Below are 25,619 nucleotides of genomic sequence, written 5' to 3' on the forward strand. Positions count from 1 at the left end.
TCCTAGACATAATTGATATAAGAATATTTTTCAAGTGAAAAAAGAAACAGACAAGTATATTATGTAGATTCTTTATGTAGATTTCAGATAACTCGTGTTATTCTTAATAAAGTTAATATTTTATTTAGTATTTTTAACAAATTGAGTAAAATAGTTACTAGATATCAAATTGTATATTATTTGTTGAATATAAACATGACATCTTTACAGTTTTGTGTATTTATATTGTAGTGATGATGTACTATGTACAAATCCAAAATGAAATTAAATGTGTGTTTGTTCTATTCTGTTCTGTTCTGCTGTATACTGGAAACAAAGACAAAGCTGGTATTAAATGTGGTAATGGAAAAAAAACATAACAACATTTTATTTAGGGGCACTGTTTAGAATATGAGACCACTGTCAGCATACAAGAATCTTATATCACAAATCTCATTAACTTTGGTGAATGCACACAAATTTTGAATTCATTCCCTTTTTTTCCTCCAAGAATAAAACATTAACATACAATAAGGTATAAACTACTAGCAACAGAAAAATGTTGTAAGACTAGTGCAAAATTGCTGTGTCACTTTTATTTCTTGTGTTAAAACAATTGTTTTGGACTAATCTTTCAACATTTAGACATTAAAACAGGTGAAAAAGTATATATATAAATAACAAATAACATGCACAATTCATTAAAGTTTGCGTATTATGCAATATATAATAAATCATAATTTATGTAAGTATAAAAATATGTAATTTGTAATTCGTTCCATGATAGTATATTATGATTACCTCCCTTTCTATGTCATTTTTCTTTGGTATAGAAATAATTGCAGTAAGACATTAAGGCCCTACTTTAAAATAAAGGCATTAGTAAACTAGAAATGTGTCATCATGCCACGGATGCCCCCGCATGCAGCCAAAATTTCAAATGTTATAATAATTAGTTCCAAATTTGTTTGCATAAATAATTTTTTTCATTCAAAGTTCAAAGCCCTTAAAACTTTTCAATGTTAACACAAACCATTTTTATACAATGTTCAAGGCACTGAAATTATTCAGTCTTAACCTTTTAAAAATAGCATATTGCATATTTGTAGCCAACATAATGGCTATATACATTTCCACAAAAGTATGAGTGCTGAAACTAAAAGTTCAAAATTTTTCCAACATTCAGGAAAGATAAGTTTGTCTAAAATCATTGAACCACGACCAAATTCAAACTTAAACTGCTTATTCATAAGATGTATCTATATTATTTTCAAAGTGAAAGGGACATAACTCTGCCAAAAAATCATCAAACCATGACCAAATTCCAACTTGACCTGCGCATTCCTTTGACATATCCATATGTCAACTTTGAGTTGAATATGTAACACTGTTGGGTTGATAATGAACAGAAACTGTAAATTTCATATCATTTTCAAAGTGAAAGGGGCATTACTCTGCCAAAAATCATTGAACCATGACCAGATTCGAACTTGGTCTACGCATTCCAAAAACATATCCATATGTCAAATTTGAGTTGAATGTGTAATATGGTTGGCGAGATATTAAACGGAAACTGAAAATTTCATACTGTTTTTAAAGTGAAAGGGGCATAACTCTGCCAAAAATCATCGAACCATGACCAAATTTGAAATTGACCTGCGCATTCCTTTGACGTATCGATATGTCAAATTTGAGTTGAATGTTTAATACTGTTGGGGAGATAATAAACAGAAACTGAAAATTTCATATTATTTTCAAAGTAAAAGGGGCATAACTCTGCCAAAAATCATCGAACCATGAACAAATTTGAAATTGACCTGCGCATTCCTTTGACGTATTGATATGTCAAGTTTGAGCTAAATGTGTTGTACGATTGGGGAGATAATGAACGGAAACTGAAAATTTCATATTATTTTCAAAGTGAAAGGGGCATAACTCTGCCAAAAATCATCGAACCATGACCAAATTTGAACTTGACCTGTATTTTCTCATGACATATCTATATGTCAAGTTTGAGTTTGAATGTGTTGTACCGTTGGGGAGATAATGAACGGAAACTGAAAATTTCATATTATTTTCAAAGTAAAAGGGCATAACTCTGCCAAAAATCATCGAACCATGACCATTTTTGAACTTGACCTGTATTTTCTCATGGACATATCCATATGTCAATTTTGAATTGAATGTTTTGAACCGTTTGGGAGATAATGAACGGAAACTGAAAATTTCATATTATTTTCAATGTAAAAGGGGCATAACTCTGCCAAAAATCATCGAACCATGACCAATTTCGAACTTGACCTGTATTTTCTCATGACATATCCATATGTCAAATTTGAGTTCAATATGTGCAAGGGTTATTAAGATAATGAACGGAAACTGATGATGACGGAAGGACGGAATGACGGAACAGGGTAACACTATATGCCCCTGCCATTATATGGCGGGGGCATAAACATGTCACATGATGTGTTAAGGCCCAAGTTTAAATTGAGGCATAAGTGAAACGTTTAATTTTTTGAGTAAACAAACCAACTTTTCACTGAACTATTGTTTACTTTATATAATATCCTCAAAAAAGAATCCAATTTTCTAAAAATAGATCTACAGTAGTCAAACTGAATTCTCTAATGTAATGTAATTCATGCGAGTCCAATTCTCCTTCACTAGAAACAATGGCCCTTGATCATGAATACAGTTTTTAAATGCACATCATCAGCTGATTTGTTCCAACATTTTTCTCATCTCTGAGTTGACCTTGACCCCATGTAGTTTCCATGGTAACGCAGAGAAATCAGCACATTCTATCTTCTCTCTTTGATATTCTGGCATCTCTCGTGTGTCATCAGTTCTGGAATGAACAAAGTAGTTCCTTATAACCGTGTAAATATACGAAAAAAGTAGTTCCTAAGAACCATATCAGGGTATAAGAAAATAGCAGTTTCTTAACATTTTTACCTTTTTATTACCTCTTTATGAAGAATACTAGCAGAAATGAATTCCAAAGTTAGGATATGAATGCAAGAAATACTTTATATGGCAATCTCCTCATATGCCCCTTTTTATCCAAACCAAATGAATCTGCTTCAAGAAAAAATAGTAAAACAGATATGGCAAACAAAATAAGTCAGAAATTGGAAAAACAAGGCTGGCAGAACAGAGATGCTAAGTATATTTTAACTATGATTCATTTGACTGAAATATTGTAACTTTAGTGTCAACTTAGATTAATTTTAGGCATTGCAACTTTAATGTCAAAAGAGATAAGGTATTGTAACTTTGGTGTCAAAAGCGATAAGGTATTGTAACTTTAATGTCAAAAGAGAAAAGGTATTGTGACTTTAGTGACAAAAGAGGTAAGGTATTGCAACTTTAGTGTCAAAAGAGATAAGGTATTTGAACATAAAATGTAAAGGAGATAATGTATTGTAACTTTAGTGTGAAAAAATAAGGTATTGTAGCATCAATGTCAACTTAGATTTAAGGTATTGCAACTTTAAAGCCAAAAGAGAAAATGTATTGCAACTTTTAAGTGTCAAAAGAGATAAGGTATTGTAACTTTAGTGTCAAAAGAGATAAGGTATTGTAACTTTAGTGTCAAAAGAGATAAGGACTGGTATTGTTACTTTAATTAAGTGCTAACTTAGATAAAAGCTATTGTAACTATAGTGTCAAAAGAGATAAGGTATTTTAACATTAAGTGTCAAAAGAGATATGGTACTGTAACTTTAGTGTCAAAAAAGATAAGGTATTGTAACTTTAGTGTCAAAAAATAATAAAGGTACTTTAGTGTCAAAAGAGATATGGTATTGCAACTTTAATGCCAAAAGAGAAAAAGTATTGCAACTTAAGTATCAAAAGAGATAAGATACTGAAACTTTAGTGTCAAAAGAGATAAGTTATTGTAACTTTAGTGTGGAAAGGAATAAGGTATTGTAACTTTAGTGTCAAAATAGATAAGGTAATCATCCTCTTATTAAATCTGATTTCTTTGTTTCAATTCATCCTTAAATTGGTATTCCATTGTATCCAAGGGTTTGGAATACTCAAATAATTTTATTAGTAACAAACTACACAATCAAATTAATATTCAATTATTAACAGAACACATCTATAAATGCTAACAGCAGGATCATTCAAAAAATATAATTGCACACAACAGGTATGTGAAACTTCAAATATATGCATTATAAACACTCAAATATGCAAAACCAAGCATTATCAGGTATACCATTCAACCAGTATTGCCCCAAGAAAATTTATATTACTTGAGTTCTTAACTATGTTGTGATAATTTCAAACATGCTTTAATACAAAAAAAATGTAAGAAATGCAAAAAAGTCTTATGTAAAAGTAGTCAAAATATTCTTGCTAATGTATACTATATAATTATACTTGTTGACATGCAAGTCATGGCCACTGACATTAAAAGGGTTATAAATTTGTAACATGCATTTTTAATAAGAAATTTATTAAGTCCAAAGCAATTTTGAACAAACTAGAAATGTGTCCATAGGACACTGATGCCCCCACACGCCACTGTTCTGTCAATCTTATGACTCTAGGTCAAATATTTTTTGGACTACATGTGCCACAACTTGAAAACTAAAAATCAACAAAGGGCCATAATTCTGTTAAATTTGGTCGCAGCAAAAAATCCTTCCTTTACTACGATCTACACCTTAAGGTTGTTCATCCCTGGAAGTTTAAACAAAATCTGCCATCCGGTTTAATAGGAGTTGCATTCACAAAATTTCTACATGGTATAAAGTGAAAAAATCAACAAAGGGCCATAATTCTGTAAAATTTGGTCGCAGCAAAAATTCCTTCCTTTACTACCATCTACACCTTAAGGTTGTTCATCCCTGTAAGTTTAAGCAAAATCTGCCATCCGGTTTAAGAGGAGTTGCGTTCACAAAATTTCTACATAGTATATAGTGAAAAAATCAACAAAGGGCCATAATTCTGTTAAATTTGGTCGCAGCAAAAATTCCTTCCTTTACTACCATCTACACATTAAGGTTGTTCATCCCTGAAAGTTTAAGCAAAATTTGCCATCTGGTTTAAGAGGAGTTGCATTCACAAAATTTCTACATAGTATATAGTGAAAAAATCAACAAAGGGCCATAATTCTGTAAAATTTGGTCCGCAGCGAAAATTTCCTTCCTTTACTACCATCTACACATTAAGGTTGTTCATCCTGTAAGTTTAAGCAAAATCTGCCATCCGGTTTTAGAGGAGTTGCGTTCACAAAATTTCTACATAGTATATAGTGAAAAAATCAACAAAGGGCCATAATTCTATTAAATTGGTCGCAGCGAAAATTCCTTCCTTTACTACCATCTACACCTTAAGGTTGTTAATCCCTGTAAGTTTAAGCAAAATCTGCCATCCAGTTTTAGAGGAGTTGCGTTCACAAAATTTCTACATAGTATAAAGTGAAAAAATCAACAAAGGGCCATTATTCTGTTAAATTTGGTCGCAGCGAAAATTCCTTCCTTTACTACCATCTACACATTAAGGTTGTTCATCCCTGTAAGTTTAAGCAAAATCTGCCATGCGGTTTAAGAGGAGTTGCGTTCACAAGATTTCGGGACGTACGGACGGACTGACGGAATGACGGACGGACTGACGGAATGACGGACGGACGGACAAGTGCAACGCTATATGCTCCCACATTGTGGGGGCATAAAAATGTTTTCTTTCCCTTTTCAAAACATAAAATGGTATAAAAAATACTAGTACATAATTTATGTATCTTAATTTTTTTGATTCTAGCACATTGTTTTCTGGTCAAATGGTATCACATTGTTTTCAGCAAGCAAACAAGGCAACAAAACAGTTTTGAGGGAAAAAAACCCTCACTCATTCCACCTTTTGTTATACAATATATACTTCAATAATACAATGAGCAAGACCATGCTGGTTTAAAATGTACATCATATACAAATTTCACAATCAATTCCAAGACATATATCTGAGCAACATGGATCAAAAACACAGAAAAAAAAACATCATTTCTCAACGGAAACAAACTCACCCTAACAGACCAAAAGCAATCTCTAACTCTACGAGTCTTCTAAGATAGTCTTGTGTCCTATTTTTTGACAAGTGTATAGTAATAAGTAAATATTTCAGTTTTAAAAAATAGAGTATTAAGCCCTTTGGCCTTTGTACTATCTATCTATTGAAGAAAATGGCTATAAACATGGACACATGACATGGGAACTTTCCATCAGAAGAAAAACAACAAGTTTTTTAACCTAAATTTATTAAATGGAGTGAAACAAAAAATGTAGGTTTATGTACTTGACCAATTCCACAAAAATGCCTATGACAATGTCACCTGGTGAAACAAAATAAATCTATAGCTTCTTAGCAATTATGTTTTTTGTGACAGATGCAGAGAGGCAAAGTGAGGTCTGTTATTCATGTCAATATCCACCAAAGGGGAAAAGGGGGTCTGACCATCATGTTGATATTCAAAGTGCTTAAATATCCAAGCACCAGCACTAAATTGTATAAGAGTTGCTTCAATTTAACACAAGATTTGAGTTTATTTAACCCCAGGTTAATTTAAGGTATAATTTTTAATAATGGGTGCTGAATAAGGAAATATGACATCTTATGAAATAAATGATGAAATTTACTTACATAAAAAGTTAAAAGTTAAAAATGGACAAAGTCATACACATACTTATCTCCTTAAACAAAAGAACAAAGCTATATTTATCACATACTGACATAAAACAGGGGGTAAATTATACTCATTATCATATACTAGCATTAAAGAGATATATCGTAACTTTAGTGCAATAACTGGTTAACTCCTATTAAATTTAGAAGGACTTAACCCGTTACTGCACAAAGGTGACAATATCTACATTTTTTATCTGATATACTTACACAAATGAGGGATAAAGAACACGTTCAGCAAATGCAGCCATGCCAGCGAACAGTTGGTAATCTACTTTGGTACTCTCTGTTATATTTAACATGTTAAGGACATCTTGAACTTGTTCTGAGGTAATAGTGTTCACCAGGACATCCTTCAATGACCGATCCAAATCCTAGAATAAATAGAATATAATTATACATGTATATCAAAGTCTTTATTTAAAAGACAAAATTATAGAACTAGTCTTGATAATAAAGTTCTTAAAGCCAGTTTTTAATGGTGGTGGTATTGGTAGTTTTCATTCCAGATCACGACAGTAAGCTACATTGACTTCACCAGAGCACAGTTAAGCCACTGTCAGATCTTAATCTTAGATATAACTGAAGTTATAATTCTGCACTTTGTATCATCACTTTCCATTGTATAATCGTGACATTTATATTACAGTTTTATATACATGGCTTCTGTCAATTTATGAAGAAATCTCACTTTTTTGTCTCAAAAAGGAAGTTTTCTGTATTATAAATTCATTATAAATATTCCTGACAGGTTATATGACTGTATACATGTATAAACAAGTTGGTTGCAACTTATAACCCTTATAAAAGTTTATATTATATTCGCATTTATATGCTATGACATAATTATTGTTACATTAACTTACTTTGTATACAATAACTTGAGTCTTGTCTTTGTTTTTCAGGAATATTTTCTGGTACAAGTTTTGACGTCTTGATGTTATAATACAATGTTTTCTTACATACTCTTGTGGGGTCATTTCTGAAATCAAAAAAAATTATATCATGTCAATCTTTGAGTTGTTTTATTACTATATTATTAGTATAAGATGGGAAATAAATCTTACAAGTAACAGATTTCATTTCTGGTAAGTCAAGGGCAACAACTCTTTTGTTAGACAATGAAAGTCAAACAAAAATCCTTTTTGTATCATGGTTTAATAAAATTTTGCACTCAAAAACCAATAGATGGATTTGAATTGCACTGAATCTAAAACAATACATAGGAAATGATTAGGGGAACAAGAGCTGTCCGTAAGACAGCGCGCTCGACTTTTTTATTGCTTGCCAATAAAAAAAGTTTTTGCAGTAAAAGGCAATACAAGTTGGGAATCATGATTGTAAACAAGTATTCCAACTTTCAAATTAATATCTCAAACAGTTCAGTCAAAAAGTGGACTGGTACTAAAAACTTAACCAAGATTCTAAGTCGATAAAAGGCCTTAATTTTTAAAACAAATCCTTGACAGAGTTACCTTCTCTTGCGTACAGATGGGGGTAATGATGTGAAATAGCATTAAAAGTTTCAAAGCAATATCTCAAAGGGTTAAGGCAATAAGTGGATTTTACCCATATTCAATGTATTTTCTAAGTCAAAAAAGGGCATAATTCTGTCAAAAACCTTGACAGAGTTATGTCCTCTTGTCTGTTGATGAAGGTCGTGATGGTAAACAAGTATGCGTCAGTTTCAAAGCAATACCTCCAATGGTTTTGAAATAAAGTGAGGTGGTACAAAAAACTTAACCAAGCTCAATACACTTTCTAAGTCAAAAAAGGGCCATAATTCTGTCAAAAACCTTGACAGAGTTATGTACTCTTGTCTGTAGATGGAGGTTATGATGGTGAACAAGTATGGTAAGTTTCAAAGCCATACTTGTAATACTTCTGAAATAAAGTGGGGTGGTACGAAAAACTTAACCAAGGTGTGACGCCAACGCCGACGCCGACGCCGGGGCGAGTAGGATAGCTCCCCTTTTCATAGAAAAGTCGAGCTAAAAATGGTAAGAAAATGTAAAAAAAATTAGCAGCTAAAAGCTTTGATTCCAGTATAAATGTCCCTCAAAGCTACAATAATAACTGGTGTTATAGGTCTGTAATTATCTTCACATATAAAATTCAAAAGAATAACAGTAACTTTTTTATGCATGCCTGACAAGATTTTAGTTTGATTTTGTTGGAGGCTATAAGCTATATAATGAAAACTCTTGAAACCGTTCCTGCAACCAATGTACTAAGCAATGAATGTAAATTTTTTTGCTAAAGTAAACAATGGGCACTTTTGCTATTAAATCTGAGATTCCTGTATTCAAATGGGCTTGGAGTAAAGTTTAAAGTTTCTAACAGTTTCTTCAAATTCATGATTTTTTTTTTGTTTTTACAAAGTTTAAAGTTAAAGTTTATTTAAATATTTCATAAAGAAAAACAAAATCAAAAGTATATCTTTCATTTTTGAAACATTGTTCAATGAGATAATTCATACATTTACTTATACCCTGTCATAGTATTTCTTATCCATTGTATACAGAAAATCTCAGCGGATCCCTTAACAGTGAACTATTTACATAAGATAAATATTTATTGCTTTAATACAGGTCCTCATTTCAAGTGAAGAATGGCTGACAATGATTGAAGTGAAGAATGGCTGACAATGATTGATCTATGTCCTATATATCCACTAAGCTAACATTTGTTTATATAAACTCAAAATAAAAACCATTTCAAATATTGTGTTATTAACACTTAAGAAAAGTTATTAACATCATTCTGGGGTATTGAATGTACATTTTAATAAATTTTTTGGAAATATAGAAAAATAAGGCAATAATGCCAACATCTACAACAATAATAGTCCTCTTAATTTATATTGTTGTTTTATTGTTGTTGTTGTTGTTTATTGTTGTTGTTTTTTGTAAAAAGGTAAAAAATATTTTTGGCTCAAAATACGGGTAGCTAGAAAGTGATGAATATAAAATATGGTTATGGGGACAAGTTAAATGAGAAAAACATTCAAATTCATGTAAACTCTCCCAATTCATGTTGGTTACGTTTGAAATGTTTGTAAGCTTTACAACATTCTCAAGTCCTTATCAAACAATAATAAATAAAGGTGTTTGTATTATTTAATTTACAAGATAGCAGTGCTTGAAGTAGAAAAATCTTTTTTAGATCATATATTGTGATCAGATAATACAGTAAATATCATGGTACGAGGGTTCCATACCATAAGGTATTGCCTGACCCTCCACCACTTAAACCTGCTGGAACATTATTGTGATTAGCCACCAGTATAGGGCCAGACCAGCCTGCATGGACTAGGCTCGGCTCTGTCATTTGGTAGCTCATTTTTTCGTTTGGTAATTTGAAATCAATGACCAAAATTTAAAGCAGGGTAATCCATAACACAAATTTAACAAGGTTAAGCTATTGTGGCTTAGTGGTACATGTATAGGTGTCTGCCTCTCAACCCATGGTTCATGGATTTGAGCCCTAATCGGGTCACAACCATGTTTCTTATAATAACACCGGTAGAGGTTGGTTTCAGAAAACTCGAAAGTGATTTATATAAGTAGCAAGAACTTGTTTTGCAATCAACCTTAAATAAATATGTTTAAACCAAACCAAGGTATTGTATAAACGTACTCTCCTGTAAATCACAACAAATATGTTGTATACGTTTATTTTTTGTATATTGTTACAATTACATATCACACTGTCTATAATAACATTATAATATTATATAGGTAGAGATATAATTCAATGAGGTAGATTTCACTTACTTTCAAGTTTTTTCATGTCCATTGGTAACTCAAACCTGCTTGCTTGTTGTGAAAGAGCCAACCTTCCTGAAATCCAGGACTTGATTTGAGGAGGGCGCTGCAAAAAAACCATTGAATTGTACATGTATATAAATCAAAGCAAAAAGGTTTATTCGATATTCCTTTTCTCTTTTTTTATTGGTTGGGTTTTTATTCATTTTATCACTGTAGATGACATATGGACACTTTCAAGCTGCACAGATCAGTTAGTGTCACTGTAATTGCACCTTAAAAACTTTATTCTAGGGTTTGTATGAATGTTAATATATTTATTTTAAAATATCTCAAATGTTGCAATATGTTAAACAACAAAGACAAAGAAAAGATTTATTCTGTTGCAATAAGCATAAAATTCTGTGTAAAGATAAGTACAAAAATTGTACCAACCTTGATGTCTTCTATTCCGTTCTGTTCCATGTTTGACCAATCAAATTCCGCTCTGTTCTGTTTTAATTGTTCATTTAACAACTCCTGATGCAAAAAATAAAATAACAATGTTAAAACTGTTCAAAATGCAAAAGATATTGGTCCCATGAGTTATAACATTCTTTATATTAAAATCAGTGAATAAATAGTATGGATTTAATTCTGAACACATACTTAAAGGCTCAAGTCATTATCATGGTGACTAAAGGACCTTAAAGGCACATTATGCCTCAAAAACCAATATTTTTCCTTTTTTTAGAAAGTGTAAAAAATGATTTCAGAGCGTTTAAGATGCTTATCACGTGTAATTTGAAATTATCTGTTGTAGACGTAGCACAATGCAAACAAAGTAGTAATTATGACTTCCATACAAAATACTCCTTAATTTTAAGAGCACTAATTGCCAAAAGGCAATAGAAGAAAAAGATGGATCAGGTTATTGGCAGATGAGTAACCTTTTGGAATATATAACAGATCATCAAAAACTAGAAATGTGTCCATAGGACACGGGTGCCCCCACCGCGCCACTGTTCTGTCAATCTTTTAACTAAGTCAAGGGAAATAACTCTACAAATACTGGATAAATCCACAAGCAAAACCCCAGGTGCAAATCTAAATATGCTGAGCAACCTGCCCATAAGGTTTAATGACTATGTCAAATCCTTTTTGAGTAACTTGCGACACAAGTTGAAAATTGCAAAAATTTTCTAAGTGAAGGGCAATAACTCTAAAAATACTAAATAAATCCAGACGAAAATACCTGGTGCACAACTGCACATGCTGATCAATATTCCTGTAAAGTTACATGACTCTAGGTCAAATACTTTTTGAGTTACGTGCAACACATGTTGAAAATTGCAAAATTTTACTAAGTCAAGGGCAATAACTCTGAAAATACTAAAAATATCCACATGAAAATACCCAGGTGCACAACTACACATGCTGATCAACATTCCTGTAAAGTGTCATGACTCTAGGTCAAATACTTTTTGAGTAACATGCGACACAAGTTGAAAATTGCAAAATTTTACTAAGTCAAGGGCAATAACTCTGAAAATACTAAAAATATCCAGACGAAAATACCCAGGTGCACAACTACACATGCTGATCAACATTCCTGTAAAGTTTCATGACTCTAGATCAAATACTTTTTGAGTTACGTGCGACACAAAAGTGAACGGACGGACGGACGGACGGATGGACGGACGGAAGGACGGACGGACGGACAAGGGTAAATCTAAATGCCCGCCACTAACGTGGGGGCACAATAAAAAAAGCTTTTAAAACATAAAAATAAAAGCAATTCTGAGGCATAATGCCTGGCCTTTATTTGACCAAGAAATTAAAATGTAGTGTACTCAGGTGTCTTCCTCAAAATGATCATGGAAATAGTGCAGCAACATTATGAACATAATTTGTCACCTTAGTGCAATAACTGGTTAACTCCTGTTAAATTTAGAAGGACTTAACACATTACTGCACAACGTTGACTATGAAATCAAGTTATAAGAATATAGTTAACATGTCTGCCTTCCAACTCAGAAGTTACAGGTTCAAAACCAACCAGGGTTACCAATGTTTCTTCATATCAGCTGACCCATGTTCACTAACTGAGAATAAATGGTGGAAAACTTACAGAATTTACTAATACAGAAAATTAATTTAATGTAAATACTAAGATTATTTTACCCCTGGGTCTGGTCTGTATAGATCATCTTCATGTTCTATTAAATGTTTCTTCGCTTTAGTTTTCTCTTTTCTTGTTTTCTCTTTCTCAATATTAGTGGGTAAATCAGGAACTTTCAGGTCTATTTTTGAGTCTACCTTGTCACTGAAATGAAAAGAAAAATAATCATAATTACTAGAATTATTTCACTTCAACTACTAACTAGGCTCTAGCATTGTGTTTCATATACAATCTGTAATGCTTCAGTAACATAATATACAATTATAAAATCTGAAATAAAATAAAATGATCAAAACAGCATATTACATCATTACAATTCTGAAATAAAAGTAGACCTAATATATAAAAATATTTCAAAGCAACATCATACATGTATTTATAGGAATAAAATAAATATAAATTATTTTTCTGAAATAACACAATGTTATAATGAAATAGTTTATTAATTAATATAATGAAATAATACATATTCTGAAACATAGCACCAGCACCAAAATAACAAATTATAATTGTGAGAATTATCCTATTTTCTGAATTAACATTACTTTTTTCTCGTGAGAATAAGGCTAAAAATCCCTAAATATTACAAAAAGAAAAAAAACAAACATGAAATAAAACAAGGGTTTAAAATACATGAATTGTTTACTGACCAGAAGTTTCTGTATATTTACTCCGACAATACAATCTTAAACCAACAATCTCTTCTTGATGTGCAAATACATTTTCAAGTACCCAAAATCAGAAATGATATTTAAATAACTTTCTATATTCAGGTTATATATTTACCCTACCTAAATATAAATTTATTGATGGCCTCTCTCGCTGCTTACTTTAATATCAATTCAAATATTCTGCTTAAAGAGCCTGTCTCACGTATCTTAACAAAATCAATCTTAAATTTTACTTTAAAAATTTAATATATCTTTGAATATAAGTCCTACTGGCTTTTACAGATTCTACAGAGACTAATTCAGCTGGTCTGGCACAGTCGTGCCACCTTATCATGGCCTGCTCTGTCCACTATTCAGTTCATAGTTATGAAATGTTTTGGCCAGATCATGATAGATGGACAACTCCATTTATGATATCCAGCGTGTCACGGTCTTATTAACTTTGCTTCATTTGTATTATTAATTTGTCCCCGTTCTGAAAGTTTGGAGCTGTTCATTATTGATTTTTTTTATTATATATTGAACAATATACATGTATATTATACAGGAATTTTGCAGGGACTAGTTGGTGTGTTCTAGCGAAGGGGGGTATTCAAGGGAACAAAGTTTGACTGTATATTAAATTGTTAAGCTGAAAATTAGGAAGACAGGATTATAAAAGCTTGATAATGATGGCATGGGCAATTTAGTTATCATTATTAATATCATAAAATAAGGTTATCAACATGAAACAATATATGTTTCCATAGCAACCACTTCAATATATTATATTAAGTGTTATCCACGACCATATTGCTCTTTTCAATTTTCAATCGTCTTGGTTTCTTCATTGATATTATACTTTTTTGATGTCATGTCACAACCATAAATTGACACTGTAAAATAAAATCAAGGCCAAATCTAACAGTCTCTTTTTAACATTCTGAGACAATTCAAATCAGTTGTCTACTTTTTTTAAGTAAATTCAGGTGATATGCTTACAATTTGACATGACCTTCACCTTACATGTGACCTTTGACCTATGAACTTTAACAATTACTATTCAAAATTTCATAAGATAATTGTAATATTCATACAATGTTTGTAATTTTTAAATTCTTTGTATGAAAATCTTGCTTTAAATTTTTTCCAATATTATTTTAAAATTGGCAAAAAATATTAATTGAATAGGGGAAAAAACATATCGAAAGAAAAACATGTTTTTTTGTATTCTAAATTAACCTTGACAATGTTATTTCAATAACTCTAATCTATTTCAAAGTTTGACATGAAATGGCAAAACTGAAATTGACAAATTGGATCTTCCAACTTAAAAGATTCTTTGTTCGTTCAGATAAATTATATGACTGAAATGAAAACACCTGTAAATTTGAAAAAAAAAAGAAACGTGGGGAGGGATATTGTGATTGGTATAAAGATAGGAATTTTGTTACAATTAAAATTCAAAATATTTGTTTTCCTTACAAAAAGAAAAGTTAAATAAGGTGGTTTAAAGAATACAGTTATATCTCCTTTGAAGTTTTGAAGTCACACTGAATGTTTGCTAAATTTTTCAGTGCAAAATGAGAAAGAAAACCTTAGGTCCGCTTTCTTACATTATTTGTTTAAAAAAAAAAATCTAGAATAAAGATAAAATTAAGCTAAAAAGTCATAAAAATACAATTTTTCAATGTCAAATTCATTCCATCAAACCTTAAATCAATTTTCTTTCAATAAATCCAAGTAGTTACCACTGCAATCAAATCCGCTTATCAAAAATTTCAGGAAAATATCGAAAGCAACTCTTGAAAAATCAATCACTTAACCAATATCTTTAAAGTCCCATAATTCCTCTACAAATTCTCTATCCCATGGTAAAATCCATTTAAAATCCGCATTGTAAGATCATATCAAAAAGCAGAATGTCATATCCTAGCAGAAAGAATGCGCTATCCTTCACAGAGATTTACTTAACAATTGATCATTCCCGTTACTATGATTATAGATGGAATTTTTTGTCATTGTAACCTGAATTATGCGAAAGACGTTTAAATATTTCAATATTCGCTAAGATCAAATATCAACTTAAATCCTTCCCCTCTTCAATGATCAGTTTTAATTTAATTGAATTATCTTGAGCAAAAGTTGTTGTTGTTTATTTCAAATGATTTTTTTTAACTTAAATTAATTTGGATCTGCGATTTTGACTTTTCATGTTCATTGTGACAACTTAATCTTTTAAAAACTTTAAAGTATTTCTTTTTTTTTTTTTTTCAACAGGAATAGTACTAGCTTTGTCATCATCAGATAGTTTAGGCAAAGGTTCGAAACCCTGGAGACAATTTCCGTATACAATGTATTATAACTACAATTTCCTGGAATTTTTTATTAAACCTAATATTTACCATAGTGAAAAATTGTTCCTATATTCACTCTAATCACCGTAAGGTCAAATTTTTAGTTATTCATTGCTAAGTAAAAACTCAAACTGAACATTTATTCACTGCGGACACAATGTACACTTTAAACCGAACAGGAATATTGCCAAACTATCAGTAAAAATATGATGTAAAACACATATTATGTTACAAGCACTTTGCTCTCAATCTCTAAAACACTTTACTTTACAAATTTTTATACAAATTTATGTCAACAAACACAAATCAAGTATATTTAAAAATATTAGTGCAATTCCTAGATGTAAAAGAAAATATAAGTTACGAACATTGCTCTAAATCTCTAAAACACTTTACCATAATGTATCCCTGAAAATTTTTATACAAAATTGTGTCAACAAACACAAATTGAGATGGTCAATACTTTAATACAGTAATATGTTAAACAAACAAACTTTAATAGTTACCCCCCTCGCTTTATTTAAGTCACTTAAAATTTTCAAAAATTAGTAAAAGGATTATCAATATACGACTTTATACATTTTTACAAAACTGTGTCTCTAAATAACATATTTGAAATATAATCTTTAAAGGAACTCAACTGACATCCAAATTCCTCAAAACATTAAATTTTAATGTCTTACATAGATCAGCTGGGGCTTTCAACTCTGAAAGATTTTCAACAAAAAAAGAAAAATACCCATAAATGAATAAAAAAACAATGTATTTTTGTGCTATTCTTAGCCCGATTTGTCCCAATTTTGGACCTTTTTTAACAGTTAGAATAATTATTCTGGAAAAAAAAGAAGTAAGCCAATGATCTGAGATTTTATTGATAAAAGCTAAATTATTTGATGAAACATGATTAATTGTCAACCTAGTAAGGTTCGAACCCTGACCATCCCTGGGTTGAGTAGCAGACACTTTCATCAACACTTCACCTCACCACCTTAACACATGTCACTATTTGATTAAATATATTACATGAAAAAAAAAATTATACAACAATTTAATGCATTTAAATACTTACATAATAAATAAAATTCCTTAAATCTGCTATTCTATACACTATTGTTTTAAACTTCCATTCACTTTCAAGAAGATACAAAACTAATTGTTAAAAGACACATACGTCCAATTAAATCTCAAACTTCTCTTTCTTTTCACAGTTAAGATTTTCCTCGTTCTGTCGCCCAATATTTTTCACTTTTGTATAAAATTATCTCATAGATCAATTGTTCATATAACTTACAGCAAACATTTTTAGTAAAGCCTATGATATACCCCGGATTACGCAAGTCAATAGTACGTGAATTTTTTTTTTTCGTCCCAAATAAAAAAAATACGAAATGTCCGACACAATACCTTTGACAAAAGTTAACGTAAAATCTGATATTCAAATTGTGCGACAAAACTTATACACATTTAAAAAGCACACTGAAAAAGCCTATAGAAAGAAGATTTCCGCTCGAGTTAAATTTTATTCAAACGGAATGTACGTAAAAATGAAAACTTAACTTAAAGACATGATTTGTGAATGCACCCAATTGGAGTCATTAAAATATGATATTTACTTATGAAGGTTCAATATATTATACCTACCGTCTATTTAGAACTTATATGATTTAAAACATTTTGAATCCCTCAAAATAAAAAATGATCTGTGATGAATGAGACTACAGGATACAATTCGGAGGTTTTTTTTTTTCAAAGTGTATAATTATTTTCTTAAAGCAGCAGGCTTCCAGATTTATGTTAATCTAAAAAAAAATTGCAATGTTCGAAAATATTGTTAAGTGTAGAAGGTTATTTAAATGAAGCAGCATAGGCAAAGAAAAAAGTATTAAAGTAAATTTGAGAATTTTCTTAAACTTTGCACAATTAAAGATAATTATGACTGAAACAAATTAATAAAAAAGAAAATGAGTGGGTGAGGAGAGGGGAGGGGGGTCCACCATCCTACTTATTGAGTTATCTGCCCTTGAAGGTGAGTATTTTGCTCTTCTAGCTCAATTTTAATATTTCAATATTTCTACAGATATGTATATCATATGCTCAAAAATGTCTTGACTTAAATAAAATTTGTGTTGTTTAAAAGTCTGAAATGCGATTATAATTAACTTTATTGAAGTAGATCTAATACCATTATGACATGGTTGAAAATAAACATGTAATTTCAAATTTAGAAGCGGTAAATATTTAAAGAATTATTGTATCTTGATATTAGTACTTTTATTTGGCTCTCAGGGATTTTGTTAGAATAGATCATACACATGAGATCCAGGCCTTGAGGTTATAAACTTTTTTTCTGATGTTTGTATCAAATCTAAGAAATTTCAATGGTCAATGTTCATTCTATAGCAGTTTCTGACCAATCAAATAACTGAGATCTAAGTTAGAGCTTAAATAATTTCTTTTTAATGGCCAACCCTGGATGATCCCTTGTTAAACATGGCAGAGATCTTCTAAAATAACCCTATTAGAACATGATACTCTGTGCTGAACTTACTAATTAATAACCTTGCAGGAGTTCACTACAAAGGGAGAAAACTACAAAATCTCCTCACAAATCAGAATATACTCAATTACTTCCCTTCTATCATTCATGACTGTAGCTAAGGGAAACAACTCTTAAAAAAAAACACTAAATTTAATAAAATGCACATATTTACTTCCCTTGATCTTACCTTGTACTCAAATATATAACTAGTGAATTGGATATTGGAAACTGTCTTTTATTGACATTTTTTTTTTTTAATATAAGATGGCATGGTTTGAGCATAATTATAAGGAAAACATTGAGCATTCAATCCAACAAGCTTAAATATCAACACTATCCTTCAAAAACAAGGTATTTATATATGCATATGCAACACATGAATTAATACTGATTTGTCAATTTAACATAGATGATTTAATCCTAACTGTTGTACTGACTGATCTTGGTTTGCACAGGTCACATGGGTATTTTCATTTACTGCTAGCAGGCTAAGACACATCCAGTTAAAGAATGCATCATGACTTTTTCCTGACTATTTTATTGCTATATACATTAAAGATAGAAACAACTGAAAATTTTTATAAAGGCTATATTTCTGTACATTTCAACAAGAAGTGATATAGCCATAACCTTATAACATTCTCAGACTCTATATAAGGTAATTGTAGGTGTGGTTACCTTTCAGCTGAAGGCGTGTCAACTACTGGTACCTCCTCCACCTTGACTGGTTCTGCCTCCTTCGGCTCCTCAATGGGCTTCATCTTTCTCGTTCTCTCGATTGGTTTCTTTGTCTATAACATGTATCATAGAAAATTTTATTTTTATTTCTCAAAAACTAATTACCTTTGGCTTTACTTACATATTGGTTCAAGAATCTTAAAAATCTTTATTTCATGCTTTCCAGTGTTTTATTGTAATATATCAGATGATTATATCCTGATAAACCACTAATGAAATTTATAAAATATAATTTTCACTGTAGCCGAATTATATCTAAATGTGGATGGAAAGAAAATCATTAAACTAAATGGAATAACAGGCAGAATAATGCTGTCATGCGTAAATTTTGCTTCTTTAAGAAAAGAAAGTCGAAAAAATGTAACAAAGTTAGAGAAATTTAACAGAACTATATTTCAAAATTGATGATGTGACGTTATGATGTGATGACGTCAAAAAGGAGAATGCGCGACGTTACATGGCAAAATCAGTAAAAAATACTTAAAATCACTTATAAAGCATGAAATAAAAAGAAAATTTATTTGTTTTACATATAAGATTGAAATATATTTCCTTCGTGAAAACCAGCTATTATATTTTCACTCGTGGCTACGCCACTCGTGGAACTATTGCATCTGGTGTTCACTCAGTGAAATTATATTTCAATCTTACATGCAAAACAAACAAATATCCTCTATAATATTAGTGTTCATATAAAAATTTTATGATGCAAAAAAGTATTGAAAAAAATTTTGCTCTTTAAAAATTAATTACTAATCAGTGTTCAACCAGAATTATTAAAATGGTCTCAACCTTCTTTGAATTTGGGACTGTCCATTATAATTTTAAGGGTTTTTTTATACAAAAATGTTAAAAGCTGCATGAGAAGCCATCAGCAAGACAGTTTGTGCTGGCCTGGTTCTATACTTAAAGAAGTTAATATAAAGCAGAGTAGGGCCTTCAAGAGATAATCTGTCTGCAAAATGAATAATGAAAATCTGTGCCAATTTTGTTACTATTTATAGCAACAAGTGTGTCAATGATGGCATAATTGCATGTAATTTTTTCCACTAGCATGTGGGAATTATAAAGCTTTTCAACATACCTTTTTAGTAACACAGCCCCTCTTTTTAGGGGTGGGTTGAGTGGTGGGTAAGGGAATTTCTGATTTCTCTTTAGTTTGTTTTGGAGGTTCCGGGCTTGGTGGGGGCTGCCTTGGGCTCTCAGCCCGGTTGTTGTTCTCACTATCAGAGCTGCTGGGGACTGTCACTGACTCACCGCCTGTCAATGGCTGAAATATACAAGTATATAAAATAAGAATGTGTAATATATTAAATAAAAATTTATAATATTTCATGAAGATTTTAATTGATATTTGACAGGTACAATCAATGGTATTTAGATTCCTAATATAGATATTGTATTATCTTAAATGTTTTATGTTGCTTCTAACTAAGAGTTATCATAAGTTGCAGTCTATAAAAAAAGAAGAAGAAAGCCTATATCTTGCCATAATAAATTGAATACAATATATATTCAAATTAATGTTTTTTCTATAACATTTCCTGTAAGCATTTAATCACGTTTCTAGTTTTTTAATGTTAACTATATAAAATATCTTATTTTCTTAAATTACATGCAAGTAATACACTCATCATACAAAAGCATGCATTAAACGTAAAAAAATAAAATATTTTCATGAATTTCTTGACATATGGTTATGTGAGAATCTAACATTTGTCATATCATATAAAATTTTATACATCTTGTCCTAAAAAGGTTATAAAACTTTCCACATGCTCGATTTATAGATAACAATTTCATGAACTTGTTTCATAAAATTTTATATCTCATATGAGATCTTACATATGTATAAGTAGATTTTTATTTTGCTAAAAATGTAATACAAAAATTTTGAATACTGTAAAAATACATACTTTTCAAAACAGAAATGGAAACAAATACTTCAAAAACAATTTATCTATCCTTAAAATCAAAGAGCAAAACCGCAATGCACATCACTTTTATTTCTTTAAATGCTAAACAGACATCGGAAGTAGGAAACAATTCATTTATATCCATACCTACAGATTCTGTGGAGATAGCCAATAATTTATACCTACAGATTCCGTTGAGATAGCCAATAATTACGTGGGCAATATTGAACCATTTGTGGCAAATGTAATTAAACCATATTAACTTTGCACAGTAGCTGATCAATGGAAAACTTGCCTTCATAAATATTGAAATAATTGAACTGTCAAGATCAATGTTGTGCTGGGAACCAGTCAAGCAACAAAGTTATCAAATATAGATAATGAAGACCATTCCATAAATAGAGCTCTCACACCATGTTTGTAATTACCACTCTGACAGAGTATTTTTTTCTAATTGTAATTTAAGAGTATCTGACATTTTATTCCATTTGATCTTATCAACATCTTGCAGTTGAATTTCAGTGAAAAATTTTAGAAATAGTGAAGTATTATTCCTTATATTAATTTCTCTTCTATCAAATTCTGGATTTTTTCAAGAGAAAAAATAAAATTGATCAATGGCTGAATACTGCTTAAGGACTTATTCAATTCCGCCATATATAAAATCTGACACAGTCTGAAAAGAGCAGTAACACTGTCTAGTACTGGTAGCAATATTCCAAAAATGTCTTATATATAAATTGACAGTCTAAAAATTAAAGAGGTAACACAGTCTAGTGTACTGGTAGCAATATTCCAATTCAGTCTTATATATTAAATTGACACACTCAGTCTACATGGTCTAAGAATTAAAACGGTAGCACAGTAGCATTATTCCAATTCTGTCTTATATAAATTTTAACACAGTCTAAGAATTAAAGCAGTAACACAGTCTAGTACTGGTAACATTATTCCAGTACAGGCAATACAATTTCAAACAAATTTTTATGACCTTGGAATTAGAAAAGGTTCAGATATGACATTGAAATTACCATTGAACTGTTAGAACAGTAAGAATACATTGCTTTGGTATTACCTTAAATGAAATATTTAAACAAATCACCAGAAATTTGATATTCTCTCATTAACAATTCAAGAAACTACCACTTTCGAGCTTCCAAAAGAAAATTCAAAATATTAAAGTTGCTCTCTGCTATATTTGCCATTAAACCGGTGTTAAAGAACACCTGCAATTAAAGATCACCCTTCAAATAAGGGCCACTCTTCAACAACCCTTCATTGATTAAGGAGAACACAATAACCTCCAAATAAAGACCACCTGTCTGTAAAGGCCATGTTTGGTCTCTCCTTTAGGTGACCATGGTTCACAGGACTATTTTGCTTTCATGATTTTTGGGATATGATGTAAAACAAGCCCCTTAAAACAAACACTGACAAGTTATAGAGCAAGGTTCTAGCTGTACTTGTATGAGCCAACGCAAGATGCACTAGAGGTTCTGGTAAGGGAATTAAGGATGATACTGCAGTTGAACAAGACTCAAGGGTAGCTGAATCAAAACGATAATAGGAACAGGAATAGGTCTCTGGGCACATTAGATGAACCACAAATATTCTTAATGCTTAGATATATTACAGATTCATGACATGAAAGAAGTCTCAGTCAATGTCCGATGTCACAGGGTCAGGATCAGGTATAACTTATAGTGGTCACTTTGAGCTACCAACTGTGCCATATTATCTAAAGAATTTATGAAATGTCATAATGGTACAGCTGTTATAAATAAATGTAGCACCACTGTTTACTATAATATAATAGTTACAATTGTTGTATCAATGGCAGACTGTTTGTAAAAACTGTCTGACACATGGGCTATTACAGTCAACTTTGGATAATTCAGAAATAACTTTTAAGGCCCACGAAGCCTCAAAAATGCTATTCTTTTATTCAATTTTTAAGTTTTTTATTTTCTATTTTTGGTGTTCCATTACAGTTTTCAAAAGTTATTCACTGGCAATTTAGTAAAGCCATCTTTTGCTTATTTTGTCAATCGGCAATCAGTACAGTTATAGTAATGCAGTATTTTGCATGGAAGTTCGAATACCACTTTTAAATTTTGCTACCTTTATCAAAACTTTTACTAAATTTCAGAGCTTATTCCTTCAATGATAACTATTTTTTATTGCGTTCTAAATACATTTTTAAAAATACATTTTTACATGTGTTAAAAAAGAAAAAATTTTTACTTCTGAGGTTTAAAAGTCCCTTTTTAATCAAAAAAACAATGGCAAAAACCTTCCAAAAAATACTGATACATTTAATATGAGATGGAACAGTCATCATTAAAAACATTACTTAGAGATAAAATAAAAATCTTACATTCTATCAAACTCTCCAAATATAATCATATATGGCGTAAATCCTTAATACAGCCTCCTTTTAGAGTTGTCTCTTTTAGTTTCACATTTGTAACAAAAAAATCAACACATAAATTTTTTATTCCATTTTGTCAAATCATGAATGAGGTTAAATTCTGTGAATCAAAACATTGTCAATTTTAATGTGTATCTCCAGATTATGACTGCTTTGATAAGTATATCATTTTTTTGTTTATAAAAAATAATGCATTAAATTCTATTTACATATTGAAATTTTGAAAAACTTTCACTGACATGTTTTGATAAAATATAAAATAAGCTCCTTATGGTATCGCAGATATTCCATTCCCACCAACAAGTCAATTGACTTGATGCCGACACTTTAATATTAATGGTTTTGTTAATCAATTAAACTCCACAACTGTAAAACATCTACGCAAAATTCATATAATCATAACAGTGCCGTTCACGACACAGGTAGTGTATTGATTCCCCCGTACCCCATTGCACGCTGACAATATTTCTATTTTCACCATTGTAAACACTACAATAGGTCAGCTTGATTTAAAAAATTAATGTCGGCAATTCAAACGCACAATTCGGAAATAACCTAAGCAATCAATATCTTTATAGAAAAATTTTTTAAATTTAAAAAGAAAAAAAAATTTAAACATACAATTCTTCACTTTTTCCGGGGGTTTTTTGTTTTTTTAAATGGGGGGTATCCCCGTTTTATTTTTTTTTCAAATTTCATTAAAGTTAATAGTAAGATCAAAACATTATTTTCCAATTTAAATTGCTTGTGTATATATCGAAATAATAAATCAAAGTCTGGTCGTGAAAAAGCTTTTCATGTTTGAATTTCTCATCAAACGATTTTATACAAGATCATCAATGTTTATATTAAAATTGCCAGCTACTTTACAATGTTTGGGAATTGGGGTAATTTTCCCTTATTTTAAACAGACATGTTTGAGAATTGGGGTAATTTAACCTTACTTTAAACAGACAATAAGAGTTTTTACTGTGAGAAACATTGAAATACCCCCTGTAAAGTGCTCAAGACTCCTTCAATCCAAGAAGAATAAAACACTCTCTTTTGACAGTAAAACATTAAAATGTATTACTTAAAACTTTACGAAACTTTAAAAATCAGCTTAAGTAGTTTTCTTTTTGAACGGTACAATCATTTACAGATACAAATATTCTACCGGTACATCAGAAAATGTAATAACAAGCAAACTTCATACAATAAAATCCCCAAATCAGAAAAAAATGTAATAATAATTTAATTTTAAAAGAAAATACCTTTTTAAATCCTTTTAATGTAACAGTAAAAAGTTTATGTTTGTTATGTCATAAAAAAAACAAAACAAACAAAAGCTTTAAAATGTATGCAAATTTAAATAATAAGCAAAATTTTTAAAACAATTAGGAACCTACCTTACTGAATTATGTCTAAAATTTCCATAATGAATCCATAAGACTGTTAGATTCTTCACTGACTTATTTAAAGAGGGCAAAACTCAAGTGGGTAAATTTGACCTATGTCAATACTCAACTCCTTCATTTATTGACAAAAATCTGCATATTATAGACCCCTATGCGAGTAATATGCTAATAAGTTTATATTATGTAAGCTATATAAATATGTAATATGTGTCATTTAGATATCGCAATGTTGATGCTTAATTATATATACATACACATATAGTTCTAATTTCATTTTTTTTTTTTACAACTTGCAACAATGATTATAATATTTCTCTAAGTCCAGTCTCAATTTTTTTTTACAAACAATGCAAATAAAGTCCTATATGACCTAGTTTATTGGCACCTCCCCCCCAACCCCCACAATAGAAACCTTGACAAAACTGTTGTATTCCGACTCCAGAAGGTAAGCCTATGACACATATGATGACACAACAAGAGTAACCTACCATTTGTATAGTCACAAGAGTTACCTTACAAGTAAACTATGAACTAGAGTTATCCATTGTGGCTTATCAAACTCCTCACAGTAATTACCTCCCTTGACAGAATTTAATCAATGCCTTTGCAGACTTCACATGATGATGAAATTCATATGAAGTAACGTTGAAATTCAAATGTAAATATTGACCATTACACAGAAAAACATATTTCTTTTTCTGTTTTATTTTTAACTTTTCGTACCTGCGTTCGTTATAGTTTATCAAAAAATTATCAAAAGTATACAAAATAATGAAAATTAAATTCAAAAGCTAAAAAATATAAAATATCAGAAATTCTGATATATTGGACCATGGTGGCAGAGATCTATGTACTTATAAGGGGAGATCACTGCGTAGGAGATTGGCGGCTTATATCAACAAGAGTTACCTAACATGTGTTTTATCAACAAGAGTTACCTACCATTTGTATAATCACAAGAGTTACCTTAAAAGTAAACTAGAGGATG

The 25,619-nt window shown here is 30.6% G+C and overlaps 1 protein-coding gene across 10 annotated transcripts in view; it reads right to left on the minus strand.

Annotated features, from left to right (window-relative positions):
• Positions 1-2,181: 2,181 nt before the first annotated feature.
• The window catches only part of LOC132753345 (uncharacterized), a 59,085-nt gene continuing 35,647 nt past the window's right edge, over positions 2,182-25,619 (minus strand). For 9 of the 10 annotated variants that reach the window (XM_060743785.1, XM_060743790.1, XM_060743788.1 and 6 more), the window contains 9 exons: positions 19,972-20,157; positions 18,828-18,940; positions 12,606-12,747; positions 10,878-10,961; positions 10,452-10,548; positions 7,542-7,657; positions 6,886-7,049; positions 6,020-6,076; positions 2,182-2,830 (listed from right to left, as the gene is read on the minus strand). In XM_060743785.1, the coding sequence (XP_060599768.1) occupies positions 2,695-2,830; positions 6,020-6,076; positions 6,886-7,049; positions 7,542-7,657; positions 10,452-10,548; positions 10,878-10,961; positions 12,606-12,747; positions 18,828-18,940; positions 19,972-20,157 (1,095 nt within the window). In that variant the 3' untranslated portion in view covers positions 2,182-2,694. The remainder of the gene's footprint in view (positions 2,831-6,019; positions 6,077-6,885; positions 7,050-7,541; positions 7,658-10,451; positions 10,549-10,877; positions 10,962-12,605; positions 12,748-18,827; positions 18,941-19,971; positions 20,158-25,619) is intronic. The other variant, XM_060743791.1, reaches the window with a different exon arrangement.

The sequence above is a fragment of the Ruditapes philippinarum genome, unplaced genomic scaffold (assembly GCF_026571515.1).
Source record: "Ruditapes philippinarum isolate M1 unplaced genomic scaffold, ASM2657151v2 ctg2047_1_1_1_1, whole genome shotgun sequence".
In the NCBI taxonomy this organism is placed as follows: Eukaryota; Metazoa; Mollusca; class Bivalvia; order Venerida; family Veneridae; genus Ruditapes; species Ruditapes philippinarum.